This window comes from Taudactylus pleione, unplaced genomic scaffold (genome assembly GCF_031769625.1).
Source record: "Taudactylus pleione unplaced genomic scaffold, aTauple2 ptg000556l, whole genome shotgun sequence".
Classification (NCBI taxonomy): Eukaryota; Metazoa; Chordata; class Amphibia; order Anura; family Myobatrachidae; genus Taudactylus; species Taudactylus pleione.
The window spans coordinates 19323391-19350484 of NW_028284958.1; the positions used below are offsets into that span (position 1 = coordinate 19323391).

General features: G+C 47.7%; 1 protein-coding gene across 1 annotated transcript; it reads right to left on the reverse strand.

Annotated features, from left to right (window-relative positions):
- Window positions 1-890: 890 nt before the first annotated feature.
- SNRPA1 (small nuclear ribonucleoprotein polypeptide A') lies at window positions 891-25865 on the reverse strand. The gene is made up of 9 exons (XM_088452718.1): window positions 25649-25865; window positions 21906-22053; window positions 8087-8165; window positions 7929-7975; window positions 5928-6030; window positions 5328-5407; window positions 4812-4887; window positions 4316-4409; window positions 891-1052 (listed from the first exon to the last, which is right to left on the reverse strand). The coding sequence occupies exons 1-9, from the start codon at window positions 25728-25730 to the stop codon at window positions 982-984; spliced, it is 780 nt and encodes a 259-aa protein (XP_088308844.1). The 5' UTR covers window positions 25731-25865; the 3' UTR covers window positions 891-981.
- Window positions 25866-27094: the final 1229 nt, after the last annotated feature.

Here is a 27094-nt window from a genome sequence, read left to right on the forward strand (position 1 = left end):
TGTATGTCAATATCACATCCCCAGCAGCACTTTCATACAAATGTTACGTAGCACACTGTCTAGGACGTATAATACACCCCTAACAATTAGATGCATAAAACATGGTGCTTGTGGAAATACCTAAGTAGGTCCACCTTCAAAAAAGCCTTCCAGCATATCCCCCTTTCTCTCATCTGCTTTATGCCTTTGAGCACTCATCAATACACCGTGAGGGTACCCACATTTGGAAATTCTTTAATATAATCAGTTGGGAATTCTCTCCCCAACCCTCAGGAACAGAACCCAAATTCCCCATATGCCTTTATCAGTGTTTAACGCTACTAACTGCATGTAAAAATGTATCGTAGAGGAACCTGTAAGTTCCATTGACCCTATCCATGCACCAGTACTTGCAGCCAATTGTTTTTTATACCCTGCCTGTTCCATCTATTTGTGTTCACCACAATAGAATATAGGTGAATGGAAATCTGCAATTACACATGCTATATCTCTGTGTGATTAGGTTACACATGCTATATCTCTGTGTGATTAGGTTACACATGCTTTATGTCTGTGTGATTAGGTTACACATGCTTTATGTCTGTGTGATTAGGTTACACATGCTTTATGTCTGTGCGATTAGGTTACACATGCTTTATCTGTGCGATTAGGTTACACATGCTATATCTGTGCGATTAGGTTACACATGCTTTATCTGTGCGATTAGGTTACACATGCTTTATCTGTGCGATTAGGTTACACATGCTTTATCTGTGTGATTAGGTTACACATGCTTTATCTGTGTGATTAGGTTACACATGCTTTATCTGTGTGATTAGGTTACACATGCTATATCTGTGTGATTAGGTTACAATTCCTGCACCATATAATTGTTATGGAATCAGACAAAATACAGAAAATTGTTTATTGGAATTAAATTTACAGGAGAACATTTACAGTAAAAACAAAGTTTTGCAAATAAACATTTTTAAACCCAAACACTCAGGACCCATTTACAACCATCTCTTCCTCCATTTCCTCATCGGCTTCCTCTGAAATGAACACTTCGGTCCCTGTGGATTGCAAACAGAAGAACTTAATGCATATTGCTAAATTATGTGTTTATTTAATAAACATCATAAAAAATGATAATGGTTCAGGCAGGCGATTGCCCCTTATTTAGGCAACGCCAACGCACATTCATTCAATGCTGGGAGGAAAACACAAGAAATGAAGGAACAGTGAGATGCATAGGAATGTTGGCAATGACAAAGGTTCAATGCGAGTATTAGACTAGATTTCTGAATATGATTGAAACATCTAGGCGTCTCAAGTGGGTGTATAGAAGAAGACTTCTGTTTGCAGACACCCAGGTTTGTAATCCTCTGGAATAAAATAATGCTTCTAAGTATGTAGGGTAGATCCCATCCTTGTACACTTCAATGTATGGTATCCCAGTCAGAGCTCCCCCATGAAAACACAGCCTCAACATTTAAACAAGCTGCCAAGACTTCAAACAATCAGAATGTAGCAGCCGTGCCCCATACAACCCGTTTCACCTGACTATTGTGAAAAGATTTCATGAGGTCAGTGTCCAAAATCTCTCAAATTAAATCTCTCATCATTTTAGCGGATCCAACAATGGCTGTGGTTGAACTTGTTAATGGAGACACTTTGTGAAGACAGTCATCCTGAGACACCAGAGATATGACTTCAATACCCAAATGTGATGCAGAGACCTATTCAAACTATAGTAAGCCAATTTATAGCTATATTCGTAGTACATTCCTTCCCATCTTCCTCTCCCTTTTAGAATGTAAGATCTTACGAGCAGGGCCCTCTACCCTCTTATGCTTCTCCTTACTTTACTTTCATCTACTTCTTACTCCCCCCACTAGGGCACCTAACACTTGGGGCCATATTCAATTTGAGGAGTTAAGTCCGGATTCGCGTTAATTTACCGCTGATGACGTCATTATCGCCTGTTTTAGTTTTTCTCTGTCTTCAATTTGAAAGACTTTCCGCCTAGGCAGAAAGTTAACGCAATGTAATAGGCGGAAAAGTATCGCCTATGAATAGCAGGCGTTAACATTGCGGGACCCCTCGTGCAGCCTTCAGATAGTCCCCCAAAGATAAACTGTCAAAAAAAAACCCCCAAAAAACACTTGGACAGCCCAAAAAAAATCACTTGAATTTTGGGGGTAAAAAAAACTAAATAAATTGGGTGACAGTTAAAAACTAGCGAACTTTACTCTGGGGCGGGTCCCCAAGTATGCCCCAGGTGTTTTTTTTCATTGCAGCTGCTTGCGGCAGGTGGGTTTTTCACGTTTTTTTCAACTCACTTTAGCAACTTTAAAATATGCTGACACCATTTTCAAGTACCCCAAATCTGATGGGCATAGTTATTTTTCCCAAAAAAATCTAAATGCTCTTCTGCAGCACTTTCTTCCAAGCCGCATTTATGCGCCTGCCGCGGCTATTACAAACCCCGACTTCCTGCAAGAGATAATAATGGGGGTACCCATAGTGATCCCCTATGTCTAAACATCTTTAGGGTGTCCCCTGGTATATTTTCCAAAAATGGGGGGATGGCTGCGTTTGTGCAGCTATCCCCCCCTCCCCGCCTACAAAACGGGGCGAGCTGTCAATCAACATCGACAGCCGCCCAGTCTTGTAGCGAGACCCGTTGCGATGGAGCTGCCGTCGCAGTACGTGTCTCGCGCATGCCGGAGGCGGTGCATGCGCAGTCGGGGACCATCGACTCGCTTTCGAGCGCTGTGCGCTCGCGAGCGGGTGTGAATCAGGCCCAATGTTCCATATAGATGTAGCAGTGGATCCAACAATGTTGCTCAAGTGGTAATGTTATTTCCAGCCTCAAAATAGATAAAAGCCATATAGTATACTTGCCACAGGTGTTCCTTGGGAAGCGATAACCGATAGTCAGTATATAGTGCAGGTGCAGCTGTCAGCATATAGAAGACAGACAGGTCTTTTCACCTCCGCCTTCCTGCGGAGAGAACAATCAGAATGGAGTGCTGTATGTGTCTCCTATTTACCGTTGCAGTCTCCTTACAGGGAGAGTATTAGCTGGAGGGGTCTGCTATGATTTGCAGTACTCCCGACCTTAGTCTCCGTCCTGTTGCGGGGAGTGGATTGGCCAGAGGGGTCCGGATATGGATACCAGAACACCTGATCTCCGTCTCAGTTCTGTTGCAGGGAGAGCAAGCGATGCCGAAACACTAGCTGGAGGTCTAGTGTCGATAGCAGAGCTCCCAAACTCCTACTGAGCGGGAAAGGTAAATAGTGCCATAGCACAAAGTTAGCTTCCAGTAACCAGTAGGTGCTGTGTAGAGTATCTCCAATGAGCTCTAACGCGTTTATTCCCCATTTGGGATTTCTTCAGAGGGGCTATTGACACTAGACCTACAGCTAGTGTTTCGGCATTGCTTGCTCTCCCCGCAACAGGATGGAGACTAAGATCGGGAGCTCCGCTAATCATAGCGGCCCCTCCAGCTTATACTCTCCCTGCAAGGAGACAGCAACGGTAAATAGGAGACGCATACAGCACTCCAGTCTGATGGTTCAGTCTGTCTTCTATATGCCGACAGCCGCACAAGTCACTATATACAGACGATCGGTTATCGCTTCCCAAGGAACACCTATGGCAAGTATACTATATAGCTTTTATCTATTTAGAGGCTGGAAATAACATTACCACTTTAGCAACATTGTTGGTTCCACTGCTACATCTATATGGAACATTGTGTCTCTATTCTCTAAACGGAGCTACCTACATACCAATCATAACAGTGTTTTCAATTCACTTACACTGTGGATTTGTTCATTCAATTTACATTTGTTATTGAAAGAACCTAGTACAATTATCCAAAGGAATTTCCTAAAACCAAAATTTTTTTTCTCTGCTGTGGATATATAATTTTTATATTACTTCTCATATTTATTACTAAGATCTGCATATTATTTGTATATTTTTATGATGATCATGCTCATTTACAAATGTGGTCCTAAATAACAAATAAACAGACAACACAAGTGTCAGATTCCTATTTAATGTCAAATAAATACTGTTTATTCTTTCAAATTTATGGGCACTTTCTTATATTATACTATTCATGATTTCACCTCAACAGCGCTGTCTATTACATTAATACATAAATACCGGCAATTACATTTACTGCCAATGACTACGGTCTTTGAACCGGTGAAGTACTATCCCTCGCCAATCCCACTTCTGTTTGGGTTTTATTTTATCCATGTCTGTGGTATGAAGTAGTTAATAGGATTAATAAATACACACAAATATAACGTCTCTTACCGGGAGCCTGTTCTTTGCCAGGAATCATACCAGACTGCAGCAGGCCTTTGAGCCGCTCTACTTCTGCCAGGGTAGTAGCATTGGCAATGGCATTCTGCAAAAGGCACACATCACATAGTTATTACTGCAATACTGCACGCTTGAGTCCTGAAACATCCCAATAATGATGATGTATTCCAAAGGAAAAACTTAAGTATCAATTTTTAAATCTGAGAAAAAAAGTACACCAAAACTAAAGAGGTACATTAAATTAGTAATTTAAGTGAATCCAGTTTTAAAACCCTAGATACCTTATTTCCTTAATGAGCTCCCCCACACAGTGACGTGTATATAAGAGACTATATACTCCCTACTTTTCTTCTTTTTAATAAAAAAGGTGATTACGATGAAATGGAGCAACAACCTATGGATTTGTCCTTAGTAAACCTCACAGATCACTAAAAGGAGTCAGAGGGCCTTTGCATACTGCACTCCTCATCTGTAGAACATACTGTACCTTAATGGCCTCAACATCAGCGGGCGAGAGGCCAGCCTTCTTCTTTTCTGTAGGTAAGCCTGCACCAGGTGTGAACCTAGAAATAAGCGATAATGGACCAAGTTAAACACTAATCAACGCAAACTGTATCCACTTCTCATCTTTCAAAGCTGACACAATGAAAGATTTTAAAACCAGTGTAGTATCTTATCCTTGTTAACAACTGATACATAAAGAAAGCTTCTTCAGAAGCACCTTGTTACAAAGAGTTATGGAGATCCTATAAATAATCTGTCCGCATAGAACCTTTGTTACGCATGTTACAATAATGAACTATAAATAGTTCCTTCCAATGATAGGGGCATTATTGCTGGACTCTTGTCTCCATATAGTCAATGGAGGACACAAAGGTGGCATTATAGGGGTTGCTGACAGCAGTGTGATATAATATGGCATTATTACACAGTATGTCAGATTCACGTAAAAGGTGCTTGTGAAGTAAACTTTCAGGTTTTCAGAGAGAAATTCGTATCTTACGTTTTTGATCTCTTGGCAATATCCTTTGCAAGCTGTGCACCCCTCTTGCCCTTGAACATACTCGCTGCTTCCTCTCGCTCCTGAAGCGATACCATACACAGAGTTAATGAAGAATCAGCAAGAGCAAATGGAACACTGGGGATTAACTGCTCAGCAGTGTTATCAACGATCTAACAATGAAAATGTGTGGGCCTGAAGGGAGGACCACCTCAAGATTATACAGAGACTATCAGCCAAGGCAGTGCCAAAACTAGTTTATAAAAAATAACTATGCCAGGCTGCATGAAAAGTCCTGTCTCTCTTGCTATGCACGAAACAAACCCTCTACGTAATGAGGGAACACCCAAAAAGCTTCACATCTAGAATAGAAAAGATGTTGACGTTTGAGCTGCCAAGATACATTCAGCTGTGCACACACAATGCAACACAGAACACACAATGTGCATATCAGAGCCACCTGCAGTATAGGCAAGGCTAGGCTGCATCATACACACCGATCAGCCAAAACCTTGTTCTATGGAGAATGGCGAATTGCCAAACAATAGTAAAACATTGTGAAGTGCTCATGCAGATCAGGCAGACTCCTGTGACACTACTTACTGCCAGTCTGACCTTCTGGAAGTCAAGCACTCGGACCTGTGGTATTTTGTAAGCCACATACAGTCTATAATGCCGCTTGTTAATGACTGGATTTCTTAATAAGCTGAAAAACAAGAGGAAATGGGTGACATAAGCAATAAAGCTGCAGTATAATAGATATTATAAAAAGTGTTGCTTGCATATATAAAAGCATGTAGATGACAGAACTTTATATTAAATGTAAAAATGTCTATGGATAGACACTGCTAGTACTATTCACAAACAAAAGTTAGCCTCAGAACGTTGCCACAAGCTATGCTTCAGAAAGTCTACAGCTGCAATGGCAAAGTGCACAAGATGCCATCAGATAGGTGATCAGATGATTCTTGCTTCAGCAGTATTTTCTATATACATTATATCTAAATTAGGATGTTAATACCAATGTTTGTATACTTAATTTAAGCACATAATTGCACTCGACAGAGCTATTCAATTGTTGCACCTGACGGGCTCGATCAGCTGCCGGCGCACCATTTCAGCTTGGGCGCCCAAACGGCATTTTTCGCGATCGCACTCAGCGTTCCCGCTAGGCTGTTTTAGCGGGGCGCGGCGCCCTGCCCTTCTGGAGGGCAAAAAGCACCCTGCCCTCCAGGAGGAGGGCAAAAAGTGCCCTGCCCTAACAGCCTGCGGGAGCCGTTCTCACCCACGGTACGCAGTGTCCCGCAGGTGGACAAACATGCGGTGATCCGGTCACCGCCGGAGAATAGACGCCGGGTGCATGCGCCCGGCATCTATTCTCCCTTTCTGCAGCGCTTGGGGGCTGCCCGGCATGTACGTAAGCGCCGGGCACGCCCCCAAGTATGACGAAAAGGGGACGCGTCTTATAACCACGCCCCTTTTCGGGCGCGCGCACAAGATTGCCCTCTCTAGCTCCGGCGCCCTGCCTGCCGCCGGAGCTAGAGGGAACACTAGGGATGTGCAGGCTCGGATAGGTTCGAGTTTGCACGTTGAGTTCGTATTTTTCCCTCCAAAAAAACGGAACTCAGAAAGAGGCAAAACATCATCTTGCATGGACGAACATCATCATTCCTGGACTTTTGTCCAAGAATGATGATGTTCGTCCATGCAAGATGACGTTTTGCCTCTTTCTGAGTTCCGTTTTTTTGGAGGGAAAAATCCGAACTCAACGTGCAAACTCGAACCTATCCGAGCCTGCACATCCCTAAAATATAAATATAAAAATATATATATATATATATATATATATATATATATATATATATTCCATGTACTGTTTAAGGATTGACTTTACTTATCATCTGATGCCTTTTATAGGAGGTATTTCCAGAGTTAAATTACAGTTTGGATAAAATTATATAAAAATAAGTCCAAGTTGTCCACTCTTGACAGATAAACCTCTATGGGGCTTGTGCCAGATCCTATGGGCAACCACTACCAGTCATCTGCTACTCCAAAGTCACCTGTATAGGATCACCACAAATTGTTACCCCTAGTGCTGTGATCTTTGGCCAACAAAGCTACAAGAATACTGCAACATGTATGATATTCACTCTTAAGGTGCGTACACACTGGGCGATATTACTGAGCGATTGCACGTTTACAACATCGTAATCGTGCAATCGCTCAGTAATTGTGCACAAATCATGCACTTTATGTCAGAAACGACCAGCGAAGCGCGTTCCCGCTGGTCGTTTCCGACATTGTCCATCGCCTGAACATGCAGCACAATCTGCCAATAACGACAGATTGACCATGTTCAGGAATGATGGACTGTGCCTGCACTGAACGACTGATCGTTCAGTGCAGACACTACAGGTGATCAGGAACGACTGTATGATTACAATGTCGTAATCGTACTGTCTTTCCTGATAGCCCAATGTGTACGCACCTTTACTGCAATCCAACTTCGGCAATAACATAGTGAAGAGTGTCATTCCCTACAGAATGTCTACAACATACCGTATCACACAGTACAAGGTTTGTACAGTATACGTTACTTACCAGAGATAGGTGAGATTTTTAAGTGTTGACAAATTATCCAAATCGCCCTATAAAAATTAAAAACAAATCAGCACAGTTGTTAGAGGCCAAACAAAAAGAAATGCACTGATACAGCAACATTAAAACAGACAAACACAGGAAGGGAAAGAGAATCTCACCAGTTCCATAATATTGTTGTTTGTGAGAATCAGTTCAGTTAAATTAGGCAAAACCTGTTCAAGACCTTCCCCGACACGGCTAGAATGAGAAGAAACAAGCCCATCAGGAAGACAGACGTAGATAACTACAGTGATCCCTCATGCCCAAACCATTGGGTACATCTACATAAATAGAAAGATTGGAGAAAACGACACCATACTATAGTGCAGAAGCTGAAACAAAGATATTAATTTCCATGCAAGCGTTTAGCTCCCTTGTAAGCAGTCATTTAGTAAATCCACATTATGTTGCACTGAACATCAGTGCAATAAGCTGTTGATATACAATGGGCAGATGCTTTCTTCCTTCAGTGTGCACAGAAGCAGCTTAATATGTCCATCAGTCACATTATCAGAAATATACAGAGCTCATACTGATCACCATGTCCCCAATATGATCAAACTTTTGTGTTGGGATATTATTGAAACCAGGTAACATCACTGGGAAAGTATGCTGGCCATACACCCTCAGATAAAATGCAGACAAATTATCTGACATGCCATACACGGAGATAATGTCTGGTTGGGAGTATATCTGCGGTCAGATCAGAGCAGTAATTAATCGCATCTTTCAGGCATGGTAAAAGATCTCAGGCCAGACAGTGATAATTGCGGCACGGTCACAGGCATACACTGTACAATTATCGGTCCGATCAGCCTTTACACAATTTCAATAGATCTTATAATGCCAAGGTCCAAGGCAGACCTGGATACGGTTCCACTATAGGTGTGCTTAAACAAAAAAAAGGAAAAAATAGTAAAAATCTATATAATTCCACGTCTACCCGCAATGTCACCAACACAAAAGGACCACGTAGACAACCTTGTACAGATAGAATTGGATCTAAAACTAAGGAAGGGTATATGGTTCACTTGCGAGGCTTCATAAAAGCCCTGTGTGATAAAAGCTGCATTTTAACCGGAAAATACAGTAGAGGCACCATCACTGATATCTGGTCGCACATATTAAGGTCGGGAGCAGAAATCAACATTAAAACTCCAGAAGCCATATGACTGCAACTAGGCTAATTGAATGGTTATTGAGGCTTATCCTACAAAAGTACACAAGCTAACTGAATTCTAGCAATTGCAATGACCAGTTGGGTGTCTAAAGCTGGGTACACACTAGACTATATAGTGGGCGATTTGTAGTTTTCAGGCAAATCAGGACAAATCGAACACATCGTCAGGTGTGTACGCACTATTGCTCGTCGTGTCTTCAGATCTGCCTGCAGTGCAGGCCAATCTGACGCTTCCAGGAACGACACTATGCTTCTGGATTCGGCGGGGGAACGATATATAGGGGGATAATTAACAAGGATTGTGCAGTGCGTACGGACCGCCCAATATATCGGCCAGTCGTATCTGCAGTCGCTGGGTACACGCATCGTCTGGTGTGTACCCGGCTTAATGTCTCAATTTAGGAGGCACATAAATGTGCCATCGGGGCAAATGCATACAAACAGACCAGCAGAGTATTACTGTCCTCCACAATATTCAAGACTTGGAAAATGCCTTCAAATCCTCTGTATCCCAGACCCAATATGCTAAGCTGGTGGCTGCCAAGTCAGGCCGGACTAAACTTCTTAGTGCTGTTGTCGTACTGTAATTAATGTAATCACTTCTACCCATGGGGCAACAAACCAGGCAGGTTGCTGGCTAGAACCCTAGATGTCATTCGCTCTCTGAAACAGAGGGTATAGCAAACATTACACAACTGAAAGACAAACCAAGCCTTAGCACTACTAGAAAGGCGGGATGAAATTACCAACACACGTCACCAAATCTTGCACAATACTGGAAATCAAACAATAAGGTAACATTTTCTTCCACCAATCTTGTTCCAAGAATAATGGTCTATAATTTGTGTGTCCAGTATTTCATCCTCATTCGCACCTTGTGTTGAAGGCACCGGGGAGGGAAGGTTAAGTTTAGGGTGCAGGGAGGTTAGGTTTAGACACAAGGTGGGGGTTAAGGCACCGAGGAGGGATGGTTAGGAAACCGACCGACAAGTTTCAGTATCCTAACCGCCGGAAACCAGAGTACCGGCATTCTGTACCCAACCCAAATTACACTCCACCTCGCTGGAAATATACATGCATGATGACAGATGCTCACACTTAGCTTACATGTGAACAGCTGTTGTAAGAATATAAAAGGTTTTTTTGTGTAATCCATACAGATACCACGTTTCACAAGAAACTCATATGAAGAAAAAGAAACACTTTAGTTGGTGGTGGTGAAGTTTCAGAACTATTCTGCTGGCTGCACCTGTAAAACTGTGTATAGCAATAGCAGCCTGCTTCCCCCAGGTATACACTGTTTTTGCAGGTGCAGCTAGTAGAATAGTTCTGAAACCCCACCACCAACTTACGTGTTTATTTTTATTCATAAGAGTTTCTTGTGAAACGTGGTATCTGTATGGATTAAAAAAAAACAAAAAAAAAAACCTTTATATGCTTACACATGTAAGCATCTGCCTATTAAAGAGCCGTAGATAGATATCTAACTCTCTCTCATACTCGTTCAACTAATGCACACCGCCTTCCATGCCAACTTACTTCCTCCCTCTCCCGCCTCCAAGATTTTGCCCGTGCTGCTCCCCTCCTTTGGAACTCTTTCCCTCTCTATAATCATTCAAACGGGCTCTCAAGACCCACTACTTCATTAAAGCCTTCCAGCTCTCATACTAACTTGCTGCATGTGCCTTCCTCCCCGTCTGCCCCATCTGTGTCACACCGGTTTGTCTGCCCTTCCCTTTTAGAATGTAAGCTCTTACGAGCAGGGCCCTCTACCCTCTTCTGCTTCTCCCTACTATACTTTCATCTACAGCCATGGCCAAAAGTTTTGAGAACAACAAGTATAGATTTCACAAAGATTGCTGTTTCAGTGTTTTTAGACCTTTTTGTCAGATGTTACTATGGTAGACACTAAGGGTCAACACTGCAAATAACAAGAGATATGGTAAGAACTTACCTTTGTTATCTCTGTTTCTACGAAGTCCATAGGGTCCACAGGGTTGACCTTGGGGTATAGCTGGATCTGGATCCATGGGCACCACGCAGTTAAAGCTTTGCTGCTCCCAGGATGCACTTGGGTCCGTCCTCCTCTATACCCCGCCCCGGCCACAGGCACCTCAGTTGGTAAGCAGCTAAGGCCGGAGGAGGAGACTAAACAGAGAGAAGGAAGACTGGAACACACAAGAAACCATACTCACAGAAATGGGAGACGGAAAACCGGTGACCAGCCACACAGCCCATTTGAAGCCAGGTGCGTCAGGGCGGGCGCCCTGTGGACCCTATGGACTTCGTAGAAACAGAGATAACAAAGGTAAGTTCTTACCATATCTCTTGTTTTCTACTTCAGGGTCCATAGGGGGTCCACAGGGTTGACCTTGGGGATGTCCCAAAGCAGTTCAACTAAGGGCGGGGACGCTCCTGTGCTGAAAGGAGTACCCGGCGCCCGAAGGATGCATCCTGAGAGGCGAAGGTGTCAAACGCATAGAACCTCAAAAACGTTTGAATTGAAGACCAAGTGGCCGCCTTACACAGCTGAACAGCGGAGGCGCCACGTCTAGCAGCCCAAGAGGGACCCACAGAACGAGTGGAATGAGCCTTAACAGAGGCTGGCACAGGTAAACCCTCCTGTGCATAAGCCTCACAAATAACGGAACGAAGCCAACGGGCTAACGTTTGCTTGTTGGCAGGCCAACCCCTCTTGTGAAAACCGAAGAGGACAAACAAAGAATCCGACTTCCTAACCGAAGCAGTCCGATCCACATAGATTCTAAGTGCCCGGACTACATCTAAGGAAGCCTCACCAGCTGAAAGATCAGGCGACTGAAAAGCTGGCACAACAAGTTCCTGATTAATGTGGAACTTCGAGACCACTTTGGGCAAAAACGCAGGACGAGTGCGGAGCACCGCTCTGTCCTGATGAAAAATCAGAAAAGGAGGGCGACAGGAAAGCGCCCCCAACTCTGACACCCTCCTGGCAGAAGCAATTGCTAGGAGAAAAACTGTCTTGAACGTCAGCCACTTGAGGTCCACCACCTCAAGAGGCTCAAAAGGATGACCCTGCAAGACCCGTAGCACCACCGCCAAGTCCCAAGGAGCCACAAAGGGAGGCTGTATCCTGAGAACACCCTGGAAAAAGGTGTGAACATCCGGTAGTTTAGCAATCCGACGCTGAAACCACACTGACAATGCAGACACATGAACCTTCAGAGAGGCCAGGCGTGAGCCGAGGTCCAAACCGGATTGAAGGAATTCCAAGATTCTGGAAACCCGGAACACCTGAGGATCATAGTTTCTGGATTCACACCACTGAAAGTAAGTGCGCCACACCCTGTGGTAAATCCGTGCGGAGGCAGGCTTGCGTGCCCTAAGCATGGTACCAATGACTGAACTGGAGAAACCCCTAGACCTCAAGACGGCTGTCTCAAGAGCCACGCCGTCAAAGACAGCCGACCCAGATCCGGGTAAAGGCAAGGCCCTTGAGACAACAGGTCCCGACGCTGAGGAAGAAGGTACGGAGCGTCGATGGAGAGACACCTCAGATCGGAGTACCAAGGACGTCTGGGCCACGCCGGAGCAACCAGCACGAGCGTGCCGCCGTCCTGCTTGAATTTCCGCAGAACCCGAGGAAGTAAGGATATCGGAGGAAACAGATACGCCAGGTGAAACGTCCATTTCACCGACAGCGCGTCTACCAGACTGGCGCCTGCGTCTCTTGTCCTTGACCCGTAAACTGGCAACTTGTGATTGTGACGGGAGGCCATCAAGTCCAGCTCCGGCAGCCCCCACCTGTCCACGAGTAGCTGAAACACCTCTGGGTGAAGCGACCATTCCCCGGGATGCACGTCGTGACGGCTGAGGAAGTCCGTCTCCCAATTGAGGACTCCGGGAATGAAGACTGCCGAGATCGCTGGAATGTGACACTCCGCCCAAGCAAGGATGCGAGACACCTCCGACATTGCTGCCCGACTTAGAGTTCCTCCTTGGTGGTTGATATACGCCACTGTCGTGGCGTTGTCGGACTGCACCTGAACCGCCCGTCCGTAAAGAGCGGGACCGGACGACTGCAGGGCCCGATAAACCGCCCGCAGTTCCAGAATGTTGATGGGAAGAAGAGCTTCTTCCGCAGACCAACGACCCTGAAGTGACAACGAGCCGGTCACTGCCCCCCAACCCCGAAGACTGGCATCCGTCGTGAGCAGGACCCAGTCCGGGATCCAAAAGGGACGCCCCTCGACCAGATGAGCTGTCTGAAGCCACCAAGCCAAAGACTGCCGAACTTCCGGGGACAACACCAGCAACTGAGAGCGGATCTGGTGAGGTAACCCGTTCCATTCCGATAGAATCAGCCCCTGCAGAGGCCGGGTATGGAACTGGGCAAATTCCACCATGTCGAATGTTGACACCATGGAGCCCAAAACCCTCATAGCCGAATGGACCGACAGGCGGCAACTGCTCAGGCAACTGTGTATCCTCAGCTGCATGGAGGAGACCTTCTCCGGGGTCAGGAAGATCCTTTGCTGCCGAGAATCCAGCAGGGCTCCCAAATGAACCATCCGCTGAGATGGAATCAGGGAGGACTTTTTCCAATTTATCAGCCACCCGTGCGCTTGCAGGCAAGCGACCGTCAAGTGGAGATGATGAAGCAGCACCTCCGGGGAACTCGCCAGCAACAGGAGGTCGTCCAGATACGGCAGCAGCCGTACATTCTGGTTCCGAAGATGTGCGGCCATGACCGCCATAATCTTCGTGAACACCCTCGGTGCCGTGGAGAGACCAAAGGGTAGCGCCCGGAACTGGTAATGGTGTTGAAGGATAGCGAACCTCAGATACCGCTGGTGCGAAGGTGCTATCGGAACATGGAGGTAGGCGTCCTGGATATCCAGGGACACCATGTAATCCCCCGGTTCCATCGCCAGAATGATGGAACGTAACGTTTCCATCCTGAACTTGGGAACTCTGAGGAATTTGTTCAGAGACTTCAAGTTGAGGATAGGGCGATGAGAACCATTGGGTTTCCGCACCAGAAACAGAGAAGAATAGAACCCCGTCCCTCGTTGTAATTGAGGAACGGGAACAATGACCCCTGCTGTCAGCAAGGACTCTATAGCTTCCTGAATCTGTAAAGACGGTCGTATCCTGAGAAGGACTCGTGCAGAAAAACTGGTGGGGCGGCCTGTGCCGAAAAGACAGGACGTACCCCTGGGAGACCACTTCTCGAACCCAGGCATCCGTGGTGGTATTGTGCCAGCACTGGGCAAATAGAAGTCGGCCTCCCACTCTGGGGTCCCCCAGAGGGAGGCCCGTCCCATCAGGCAGAAGGTTTATCTTCCTGCTTGGAAGAAGGGCGCCTGGCACTCCAGGGCTGCTTCTTGGGCTTAGAAGCGGCCTTGGTCGTCGACTGCCTCGGGAAGGACTGACCTTTTGCCTTGCCCTGAACCCGAAAGGACCGAAAAGCAGAGCTCCGTACCTTGGTAGGAGCAGAAGCCGAAGGGAGGAAGGCTGATTTAGACTTAGCCAGAGTGTCCACAATTTTGTCCAAGTCTGGACCAAAAAGCAACTACCCATTAAAAGGTAAGGCCTCCAGTCCCTTTTTGGAGTCAGCGTCAGCTCTCCAAGACCTCAGCCACAAGGACCGACGCGCCGACACAGCTGCAGCCGACACCCGAGAGGTTAGCAGGTTTGCGTCTAACGATGCTTCCCCAATGTAGGAAGCCGCATCCCTCATTTGACCTATCAACGCTCTCTGGATCTCCGGAGCATCTTCCGGAAAGGTATCCTCCAAAGCATTGGCCCAGCTCTCGATGGCCTTAGCCACCCAAGAGATGGCCATGGACGGACGGGCCACCGCCCCCGAGAGAGAGTAGATAGACTTCAAACAAGTCTCCACCTTCCTGTCCGTGGGATCCTTCAGGGAGGAGATCGACGGCAAAGGCAGCGTAGCGCTTTTAATTAAGCGGGTAACGTGGGAATCCACCGCTGGAGGAGTTTCCCACTTCCTGCAATGAGCCTCCGGAAACGGATAGTTCGAAGCCAACCGCTTCTGCGGTTGGAACCTCTTGCTGGGCAACTGCCAGGCCCCTGCCATATGATCCGTCAATTGATCGGACAGGGGAAAAACCGTCGAAGCTACCTTGGCCTTTTTAAAATTTGGGTATTTTGACCTGGGGGCGGGCACATCCTCCTCAATGTGAAGGATGGCCCGCACCGCTCTAACCAATGCCGGCACATTAATGGAAGACTTAGCCTCCATCTCCTGGGCCCCGGCATCCGAGTCAGAGTCTTCATGGATCTCCCCGTCATCCGAAGACACGTCCGTGTCCGTGAACTGAGCCGCCAGTGAAGCCGGAACGGAACGCTTGGACGCCCGTGGGGGCAAATCACTGTGCAACATATGTTGAAAAGCCGATGACGAAGCCGCCAGACTCTGAACAGAGCTGGAGAGGACGTCCACCCAAGGCGGGGGTACTGCCTGAGGATACCCCTGAAAAGGTACCATCGACTGCTGCGGCACCGTGGGGGTTTGCACGTATACCGGCAAACCCGCATAAGGACCCACAGTCTGAGACCCGGGAGGAGACTGCACCAGACGAGTCACACCCGGGGAACGGGGCATGGTAGGCTGGGGCAACGCCCTAGAAGGGGCCACAGTCGGGACCGCAAGTCGGTCCGCGATTGACGCCAGCACTTGCGTAAACATTGCCCACGGAGGATCCTGCGCCACCGGGGGTTTAGAGGGTCCAGGTACCAACTGGCACCGCCCGCACAGACCGTCCGGAGACAAATCTGCCCCGTCAACCCCTGCCGAACAGCGGCGGCAGGAAAACAACACAGGAGCCTCGGAGCGCTCATTCCCCTCATCAGACATGACACAAACTTTTTTTGCAAAAAAAGTGTCTCACCGAAACGAGGTAAGGCGTATAACACCCACGCACTCCCAAGTATGCAACCCAAAGAGCCCACAATATGGTACTGAGGAGCACACCGCAGTATGCGACGGACCTCACAAATATGTAGATTTATATAAGTGAGGTACACAGAAAGAACACCCCTCCCCCACGCACCTGCGGGCCGTAGGAGAAGGAAAGGGATAGGTAAAAAGCTGACAGTAAGTAGAAAATAAGCACAGACAGCAGCACTAGCAAAAGTCACATACCATGCAGAGAAGTTATACTCACTGCACCTTCCGCTACAATCAACCTCCCAGATTCAGTGTCTGGGAGGGCTATAGCGCTGCTAACACTGTCCTTTGCAGGGGGAGAGGTACGCAGGGGGACTGGTCCACTGGAAGCCTGCCTGGGAGCTCTGCGATGCTGCCTGAGGAAGATGGCCGCCGGAGAGCTCTGAGGAGGAGTGGCCGAGTGAGAACAGCCCAGCGACGCCAGCACACATGAGAGAAGGCGCGCTGGGCTGAGGGGAGGAGCGCTGAAGCAGGGAAGGCTGCCTCCCCTGCTAGTACTAAACCCCCGGGGAAGCCGGTTCCCCGCCGGTACTTACACCCCGGGGGCCAGCGGACACGCGGGGTATGCCTGAAGAGGGGGAGCCTGCCGCTGCTACTAGCGCCGCCGGTCTGTCCCCAGAGACCGGCGGCATGAAGACTGCATTTTCCCCGCATGCAGCGCTGACAGCGCTGCACGCGGCTTACCTGGCCCCTTCAGTCCGGCAGCAGTCCTTGGGTGGTCCCGGAGCCACGCTAGCACTGACTCCGGGGTCCCGCTGCGATCCCCGGATCAGTACCGGCGTCGCAGCGCCAGCGGGGCTGTTGGAGCGGCAGCATAGACGTCCAGATGGACAGTCTGATGCTGCCGCTCTGAAGACAGTAAAAAATCTTTTTTTTTTTTTTTTAAATGAAAGAATAAAGCTTAGGGGCTGCTTATGTAGCCCCACTGCGCAGGGTGACCCGACTCCGGCCGGGCACCAACTAAAACTGAGGTGCCTGTGGCCGGGGCGGGGTATAGAGGAGGACGGACCCAAGTGAGCCCCATCGTCTGGGACTTGTGACACTGAGGCAATCCATTCCATCTGGACCGGATCAATAGCAGCAGAGGTTTGGAGTGAAATTGGGCGTACTCCACCATGTCGAATACCGACACCATTGAGCCCAATAACCTCTTTGCCAAGTGTATCGACACTCGACGACACTGCAGACAACTGCGCACCCTCAACTACAAAGCAAGGATCTTTTCCTCCGTCACAAAGATCCACTGCTGCCTGGAGTCCAATAAGGCCCCGAGGTGCAGGATCCTCTGAGACGGGGTGAGAGTGGACCACTGCCAGTTTGTCAACCAGCCGTGACGTTGCAGTATCGCAATAGTCAGATCCAGATGGTGTAAAAGAAGCTCTGGAGACCCCGCTATCAACAGGAGGTCGTCCAGATAAGGCAACAGTCGGACTCCCTGAGGCCGCAGGAGAGCCGCCATGACCTTGGTGAATACCCGTGGAGCAGTCACCAGGCCAAAAGGTAGTGCCCGGAACTGGAAATGTTCATTGCAGATTGCCAATCTGAGGAACTGCTGATGGCGCAAAAGAATAGGGACATGCAGGTAAGCGTCCTGGATGTCCAATGACACCATGTAGTCCCCAGGTTCCAGTGCCAGAATAATGGACCGCAGGGTCTCAATCTGAAACAGAGGCACCCTCAAGGATTTGTTGAGGGCCTTTAGGTTTAGTATTGAACGGTAAGACCCATTGCGTTTCTGCACCAAAAATAGAATGGAATAGAAACCCAGGCCCCTCTGGGAAATTGGAACATGCACTGAAACTCCGGCCTGGAGCATAATGTGCGAAACCTTCCGCAGTTCCGAGGCTTTGCTCTGGTCTAGCGGAAGGCCTGTCCCGAAAGGAGAGGGCATACCCGTGAGAGACCACCTCCTGAACCCAAGTGTCTGTCGTAGTCCTCGACCAGCACCGGGCGAACTGAAGCAGGCACCCCCCACTTCGGTGTCCCCCAAAAGGAGGCCTGGACCGTCAGGCCGCAGGTTTGTTATCTGACCTAGGAGCCGGACGTCTGGTACTCCAGACCTGTTTCTTGGGCTTGGACAATTTCTTGGTCCCAGCCTGCCGTGGAAAGGACTGTACTTTAGGCCTACCTTGGGCCCTGCGAGGCCGAAAGGACGACCCACCAGCACTAGAAGGAATCGTAGCAGACGGAAGACATGCAGATTTTGCTGCTGCCAACGTAACTACAATTTTGTCCAGATCTGGACCAAATAGTACCTGTCCAGACCTTCTAATCCCTTTTTGGAATCCGCGTCCGCTTTCCAAGAACGCAACCATAAGGTGCGACGAGCAGCCACGGCTGCAGAGGAGATCCTAGAGGTGGGCATACAAATATCTAAGACCGCTTCATTAATGTAAGTGGCCGAGTCTCGGAGATTGCCCACCAACTCGGTCTGTTCAGCCGAACAGTCAGAGTCCAAAGACGCCTCCAAATTATCCGCCCAGCGCTCCATAGCTCTGGCTACCCAACACACGGCCAGAGCCGGTCTGGATGCTTCCCTGCAAGGGAATAAACGGATTTGAGGCAGATCTCCACCTTGCGGTCAGTGACATCCTTCAAGGATGACATCGAAGGCATAGGCAACGTGGCACCTTTGACTAGGCGTGTGACATGTGAATCCACTTGCGTAGGGGATTCCCGCTTAGAAAAATAATTGACCGCAAACGGATAAGCCACGGCTAAGCGTCTCTGGGGCTGAAACAGTTTACCTGGATTTTTCCACGCCTCCTCTAAATGATCCACTAATTGATCAGAAAGAGGGAACACCGTAGCCTCACCCTTAATATCCTTAAAAAGGCATATATGAATGTGGCCACCAAAGGATCAATATCCTCAATAACTAAAGCCGAGCGGACCGCTCGAATAAGACCAGGGATATACACCTTGGACTTAGCGTCCGGCTCTTTGGTACGGAGAGGTTCTTGGTCAGATAGATCTAGAATCTCCCCATGATCTGACGTCTCATCGTCATCCCCATAAGGAGCAGATAAAGACGCCACCGGCCGTTATGAGGCCGCAACACAGAGGCCCTGATTCAGAGCCGTTCGCTATTTGCGGTCGTTCGTTCAAAAACAAGGGGTGGCTATTCAAATGATCCATTTGCAAATTGCAGTCTGTTCACACCTCTAAGTCTGAACGAGCGAGCAAAACATACGCTCGTTTATTTGATAAAAACGCCCCCTGGCCGCTCGCACCATACGTCATGTCCGCTATTTATTAGATTAATCGAGTACATCGTACAGCGTATGAACTACTCGCTATTCTTGTGGTTGGTTTTTTCAACCGCTATTTTGCGAGCAGTTCTGAGTTAAAAAAAAACCAAGTGACGTGGTCAATGACGCTGCTGTATTAATTATGCACTCCCTTAAAACGCCCGTTTTGACCTTTAAGCACGCCTGCGTTCGAATTCCACTCCCCCGTTTTCAAACACCTTCCCCTGTTACCACCCACATATGCCTCATTCTGTCACTCAAAATAGCAGGCACTCGCTATATAGCGTTCAAACGATTTTCGGCCGCACTGACTGGTTCGCGCATGCGTACTAAAAACCGTACGCATGCGCAGATGTGCGAACATCGCTCAGAACGAGCGTACGGCCGCTAGCGAGCGGCTCTGAATGAGGGCCAGACTCCCCCTGTAAAACATCGGACAAATGCTGAACCGATGTAGTTAGAGTATTAACCCACGCAGGCTCCGGAGAAACCTGGGAAGGGACAGGGAGACTGTGGGGTACCATCAATTGTCTCGGGAATTCCTGCATGGGTGACGACACCACTGACTGCTGGGACAAACCCGTCTGGGTAAACGCAGGTGGCCCACAAGGGTTGTAAGCGCCTTAGCGAAACAAGCCCAGGGAGGTTCCTGTACCGGGACTGTGACCATAATCGGCCGTGACAGTGCCAGGCACTGGGGACATAACCCCTCCGCGTTACCCTCCCCCTCCGCTATTGGTACCTTACATTTAGTACACATGAGCTGGAGAGGAAAGTCAGTCTCAGACATGATGGTAAGTATGTGACACTCACACCTATACGTATTGGTATAGTGTGAATAACACCCTGCATACCGCGCACCGCAAGGGCTTTGAGCAGAGCAAGATCAGGGACAGTAATAAAGCTGACAGTAGAAAGTGAAAGTACAGACAGCAGGCTAGCAGTTCAGTCACATACAATGCAGAAGAAACAAATCCCTGCACTATTAGCGCTGGTTCTCAACTACTCAGACCCTCAGGCTGGTAGGACTCAGCGCTGCATACACTGACCTGTAACAAACAGAGGAGAGGTATGCTGGGGGACCCAGACCGCAGACCGCAATGCCACCGCTCACAGGCTTCCAGCAGCGTTCACCATGCTTTAAAGATGGCCACCGAGGAGCAGAAGATGAAGGAGGCCGGCCTGGGGAGGACAGCTGACACACTGTGGCCAATCAGGCAGAGCAGAGAGGCTGTGTGCAGCAGGGGAGGCGCCGGCTGTGAGACAGGGAAAGCGCGCTCCCCTGGCATGCATTTAACCCCTGGGACGCCGCAGCGCATGCCGCTCAGCAGCGGCCCGCTGTCCCAGGGGGTAGTGGAAGCGCAGGTTGGTCGCCTGGCCCCACGCTGCAGCCAGTCCCCAGGGAGCCCCCCTGCCTGGGGACTCAGGACCATGTGACCAGCGGGGACCCACCTGCTTACCTGCTATCCCCTTGGATCCGGCCATGGTCCAAAACATCTGGGGACACCGCTAGCCGTGACCCCAGATGTCTACCAGCATCCCCGGATCAGTACCGGCGGGGTGTAGGGGAGACGGCATGGACGTCAGTACTGACTGTCCATGCTGTACTCCCAGATGTGCAGCCAGCGCTGCCTTTAAAAGAAACTTCAGGGGCTCTTCACAGCCCCCCTCTGCACAGTGCCTCCGACTCCGGCCAGGCACCGACGAAACTGAGATGCCTTGGCCCGGGGGCGGGGTATAGGAGAGGGACCCAGATGCATCTTGGGAGGCTGAAAACTTTAACTCTGTGGTGCCTGAAGACTGACGTCATCACCTATACCCAAGGTATCCTGTGGATACCCTATGGACCCTGAAGTAGAAATATGCATGTTAAAATATATGCCGAGGCAAAATGGTAAAATCTTACTAAATCGAGCTAAACCAAGGTGACCAGTTTTTTCCCTGGCAGTGAGGCCAGAGACCACATTAAGAAAGTCCCTGACTTAATCTACCACACTCACTCTCCTGTGAACAAAAAGTATGGGAGTAAGACCTATTTGAAAATTAATAGATCCAGATTAGTAGAGCAAACCAATCTAACAGACCAGAAGGGAATCAATAGTTGATCGATCAATGACAAGAAATACAGCAAGAACCAAATAGGAATTCGATTTTGATTGGAATGAGCCATCATTATGAGCCCACACAAAATACAATTTAGGATACTGAGGGCCAGATTCATTTACTCGCTGTTGTGTTGCAGTCTCTCATCCCAGGTTCTGTAGCTACTCAAGCAAAGCTTTCTGCTAATGAGTCAGTAATTGAATAGCTGTGGCTATATTAGCTGTGAAAAGAGAACGTGCGACAACCTGCAGATAACTGAAACTGCCTCTTAGAGAAGGGGGAGCACACACAAAAAAGTAAGAACTAGAAAAAAACAAACAAAAACAAACACACTACTAACAATCCTAAGACCACAGTTTAGTATGATTACTTACAGACAATGTCCGCAACTAAGACTAAACATTACACAAATAAAGGACTAAAACCAAAATGCAGTGGGCTTAACTTACCATATCCTGTTATTGTTTAGTAATAAGGTTTTAAGTCTCTTCAGGAGAGGAAAACCATCCAATTTCCTGATTTCATTGTCCGAGAAATCAATTGTATCAAACTGGTCCAATGTGGCCCCAAGATTCTCAATAACTGGGATTTTGTAGCCTATGGAAAAAAACAATGCATGATGATCGTCTTTTACATGGCGCACCCAAGTGTCCAGAGAGCCGAAAAAGGGAAAATTACAATACACACAATTAAAAAAAAGGTTCAAACACACCGTAAAAGGAAAAAAATTAAATCAAACCTTGAGATAATTAAACAACTGATTGACAGTTTTTAACAGTAACACTTAATGACCCACAGAAAAGATTACAGTCACTGACTGAGCAGGAGCACACTGGAGTTAATGATAGTACAGGGTGAGAACCAAATGGGTGGAGGGCCCTACTTGAGGGACCTTACAGTCTATGGGGGTGGCACATAGTAGGAAGTAAAGAGGGACAACAGAAAATGTGAGTGAAGAGAATTGGTTGGCTGTAAGGAACACGTGCGTTTTTAGGGTATGCTTGAAACAACGCAGGATGGTAAACAGTCTGATAGAGTGGGCGACAAAGTTCCAGAGTAGGACAACAGCAAAATAGAAGTATTGCATGTGGGAGAAGGTAATGAGCACTGAGGGAGGGCACAGGCAGATGAGTGTAGAGGGGAAGAAGGAGCATGGACTGAGAGGAGGTCGGAGATGTAGGAGCAACTGAGTTCTGAGGAGCTTAAATTGGATTCTGCAGGGAAAAGAATGCCAGAGAAGGAGAGGTTGAATTAGAGTGACTAGACAGAATATGAGATAACAGCAGCACTGTGGATAGATGTAAAAAGGCAGAGGCTTGTGAAAGGAAGACCAGACATTATATGAATGTAGATTTTCCTCCAGGATCATGCTGCCTTCAAGATGCCTACACAGCGATATTTTATACGATTTGGCCGATTTCGATGAATCACGACGACAAATAATGTAAAATATGCCCAAATTGTGAGTCCCCACTCATGATCATGACGCGCGTCCCCTGGTCGCACATCGCATCGTCAGATCTGCCGTGCTGTAGGGCAGATCTGACAATCTAGGACGCTATGAACTGTAAAAAGTCTGGATGCAGGAGAGATCGTATGAAGATTGGACACCAAATTGTGTGTAGAGCTGCCGGGGAGATTTTCAAGGGAAACCGTACACATCAGCTGATCGTGAGCTTTCTACCTATATATCTGTCTGTTACTACCCAGTTTTGTTTTATTAATGCTTACAACTGTAAAGCGTAACAGAATATGCTGCGCTATATAAAAAAAACTGTTAAAAAATAAATAATAAAATAAATGTGTCTAGGCACCTTAATATCCCATATGAGAGCATTGTTAGCAATGGAAAACTCTTAAATTTGGCTCACTTGTAATATTCAAACTCTACACACCAACAAACAGTGAATAGAAATCATGTAGTCTATCTAGAGCAAAGTCATCCAGTGTATTCAGGAAGCACCACTAGGGAGACAAACAGCACATGATCCCCATAATCATGTACAGTAAATATGTAATAGTTCTACAATAGTGATTTCCCTACACTGTGGGCCTAACAATAGAAATGCCAGCAACTTGTTACATGCAAGGCACAGCTGCAGAGGGATACGGATATGGAAGTCTCATTACTTTATAAAGTAACTTCATTTTGTATTATCATCCACAAACATCTACTGCTCAACACACTTTATTTCTATACCCACAAAGATTAGAAGAGTGGAAAGGTCAGAGGCCCAATGGCCACTCTATTATCTCTATCCTTATACAGGTTGAGTCTCTCAAACCCAAAATTCTTGGGACCAGGGGTATTTTGGATAACGGAATATTCCGTATTTTGGTATATTTGCAAATCATAATGAAATATCTTGGGAATGGGACCCCAATATACACCCAGAATGTATTTGTGTGTTATATACACCTTATACACACAGCCTGCAGGTAATTTTATACAATGTTTTCAATAATTTTGTGGCTCAAGCAAAGTATGTGTACAGAAAATAAATTTATGTTTCATGTACACCTTATACACAGCCTGAAGGTAATTTTATACAATATCTTTAATAATTGTGTGCCTTAGCCAAAGTTTGTGTACATTGAACCATCAAAAATCAAAGGTTTCATTATCTCAGTCATGCCAAAATTATTCCGTATTTCGGAATATTTGGATATGGGAGACTCAAGTAAGTAACTTTAATCCCTTGCAGATTTTATTGTTGTCTTTTTAACTTTATTACTTTTCTGTATTTTGAAAGTCATTAATGCTGATGTCAATATAACCATCTTCCCTGGCTCCATAAATCACTGAAGCGCCTAGATTTTATAACTTTCTTGCACAACAATAACCCCAGGAGGCGATTAAGGAGGAGTCTTTTCAGGGTAAAATTAAATTAATGAGAACTAGAAAGAACCAAGGAAGAAGTGACACCATTGGCTCTCCCAACAGCCGGGCAGCAGCAATAATTGGTTTGGCTGCTGGGGTCTCCTTATGGGTCAGAGCTGATCAAATAAAGGGGCCTATCCATTACGCGACCTGAAAAACTGAACATCTAGCGTTCAGTCCTTCAGGTCACCGGGTGCGGTGCCCGCAATGAACGGTGTTCGCTGAACGTCATTCAGTGCAGGAGACCGACCTCCCTATCTGCTAACATGTGGAACCTAACGAGCATCGTCAGGTTAACCAGCATGTTCGGCAGATAGTCGGCAAGGACCCAGCGTGCACGCGCATCGCTGGTCCTTGCCAGTTATCCATTACGTAACTTTGTGAACAATGCGACCAAAACCTCCTGGTTTTGGTCGGATCGCTCAAAAAGTCATGTAATGGACAGGCCCCTTAAGTGTGACATTAGTACAGCACATGTTACATTTATCCCACTTGCAGTATTAATGGGCTGCGCCCCACAGCTGCCAGCCACATACGGCACATGCTGCAGGGCAGAACCATAATTAGATTTTACCAAGAAATTTCCCAGGTAGATTAAACCAGGAGTTTCCCAAAACCAGTACTTAAAAGGCCAGGTTTTACAGATATTCAGACTTGAGGACAAACTGTTAAATCAAACTGACTGGGTACTGATTGAGGGCACCATTTATGAACGAATGTGAATACCAGCAACATTTTGTTTAGTATCACTGTGACAAATACTAGTGGCATTTTCATTTGTATCAATAGTTAGCCCTCCGCCGAGGTCCAGCAAAGCCCTCCTCGTCCGCTGGCAGCCTAACACTGCCAGCGATGGGCTCCTCTGATGTGCATGACACTGGGACCCGGGCCTATAGTGTCTGGAAGGCTACGCTGAAGCCAGAAAGGCAGTGCCAGGTCCTCATTGCCATCAATGCTGCGACAAACAGGAGCAATTTATTTATTAACAGTTTCTTATACAGCGCAGCATATTCCATTGCGCTTTACAATTAGAAACAATAATAGAACAAAACTGGGTAACAACAGACAGATATATAGGTAGGAAGGCCCTGCTCGCAAGCTTACAATGTTAGATTACCGCTGATTGTTGAATACAGAAAGGAAGACATGACCCATTTAGCGATGCATCGTTAATAAATGGTGCCCTAAGTCACCTATGCACAAGCATGGATACACTTTTTAACCGGCTCCAGAGCCCTGCGGCCTCCAGGCCGCAGATCCACACAGTGCAACCAGCCAGGGACCCCGCCGCGCACACACGGGAAGACTCACCCCGCAGATCCAACTCCCGGTCCCGCACCGCGTTCGTGTACTGCGCTGCCTGCTCGATCAGATCGGCCGTGAGCTTCACCATGCTGCCGCCGTCCGAGCGCCTCTATCAGCCAGATAACACACACACAGGAGATACGGCGCCTATTACACACGCACGGGCGCTCTCTCTAGGCCGCACGACGTCACTTCCGGCACGTTTTCCTCCTTCCTTAGCAACCGTTCCACAGGGGCTGCCAATCACAGCGCGCCAACCCTGACAGGCAGAAACAATCGATCGGTGAAGAAGTAATTGAGCGCATGGGATGTTCAGACTAGTGGTGTAGATCGATTACAATGTCTGGCCTCTCATTTACATAATACAACTACTTACATACATACACGTGTGCTGCAATAACCGCGGCAGCGGTGGTGATAGTATGTTATGCATTAGCGGCGGCGCTGGCCGGTACGTAGCAGCAATAGTAGTAACAGACTGAAGAAAATACCCCAAACGTTTCAGGTGACGACATATAGGTATTACATATTTCCATATTCTATTGAGAGGCAGCTGTATTGTAGCTTCTTACCAGTCATAGTGCTGTCATTGGAGTTCTTGAGTTGGTCACTGATGCTGCCATGTTTCTGACACAATCCATCCCCATCAATATTAATGGCTCTTTCTACTTCAGGGTCCACAGGGTTGACCTTGGGGTATAGCTGGATCTGGATCCACGGGCACCACGCAGTTAAAGCTTTCACTGCTCCCAGGATGCACTTGGGTCCGTCCTCCTCTATACCCCACCCCCGACCACAGGCACCTCAGTTTTAGTTGGTGCCCGGCCGGAGTCGGGTCACCTTGTCGCAGTGGGGCTGTTTATGACAGCCCCTAAGCTTTATTTTACGACGATAGAAGAGCTATTATTTTATTTTTACTCTTCTGAGCGGCAGCATCAGACTGTCCAGCTGGACGTCCACGCTGCCGCTCCAACAACCCCGCTGGCGCTGCGACGCCAGTACTGATCTGGGGATCGCAGCGGGACCCCGGAGTCAGTACTAGCGTGGCTCCGGGACCTCCCACTGACTGCTGCCGGGCTCACGGGGATTCAGGTAAGCCGTGTGTAGCGCTGTCAGCGCTGCACTCGGGGGAAATGCAGTCTCTAAGCCACCTGTTTCTGGGGACATACCGGCGGCGGGCTCCCCCTCTGCAGGCATACCCCGCGCGTCCGCTGGACCACCAGGGAGTAATTGCTGGAGGGGAACCAGTGTCCCTGGGGTTAATCACTAGCCAGGGGAGGCAGCCTTCTCTGATTTAGCGGCTCCTCAGCTCAGCGCGCCTTCTCTCATGCGTGCTGGCGTCGCTGAGCTGTTCTACATGCGGCCACTCCTCAGAGCTCTCCGGCGGCCATCTTCTAGGCTGTAACGCAGACTCCCAGGCGGTGCATGGACCGGTCCCCCTGTTTACCTCTC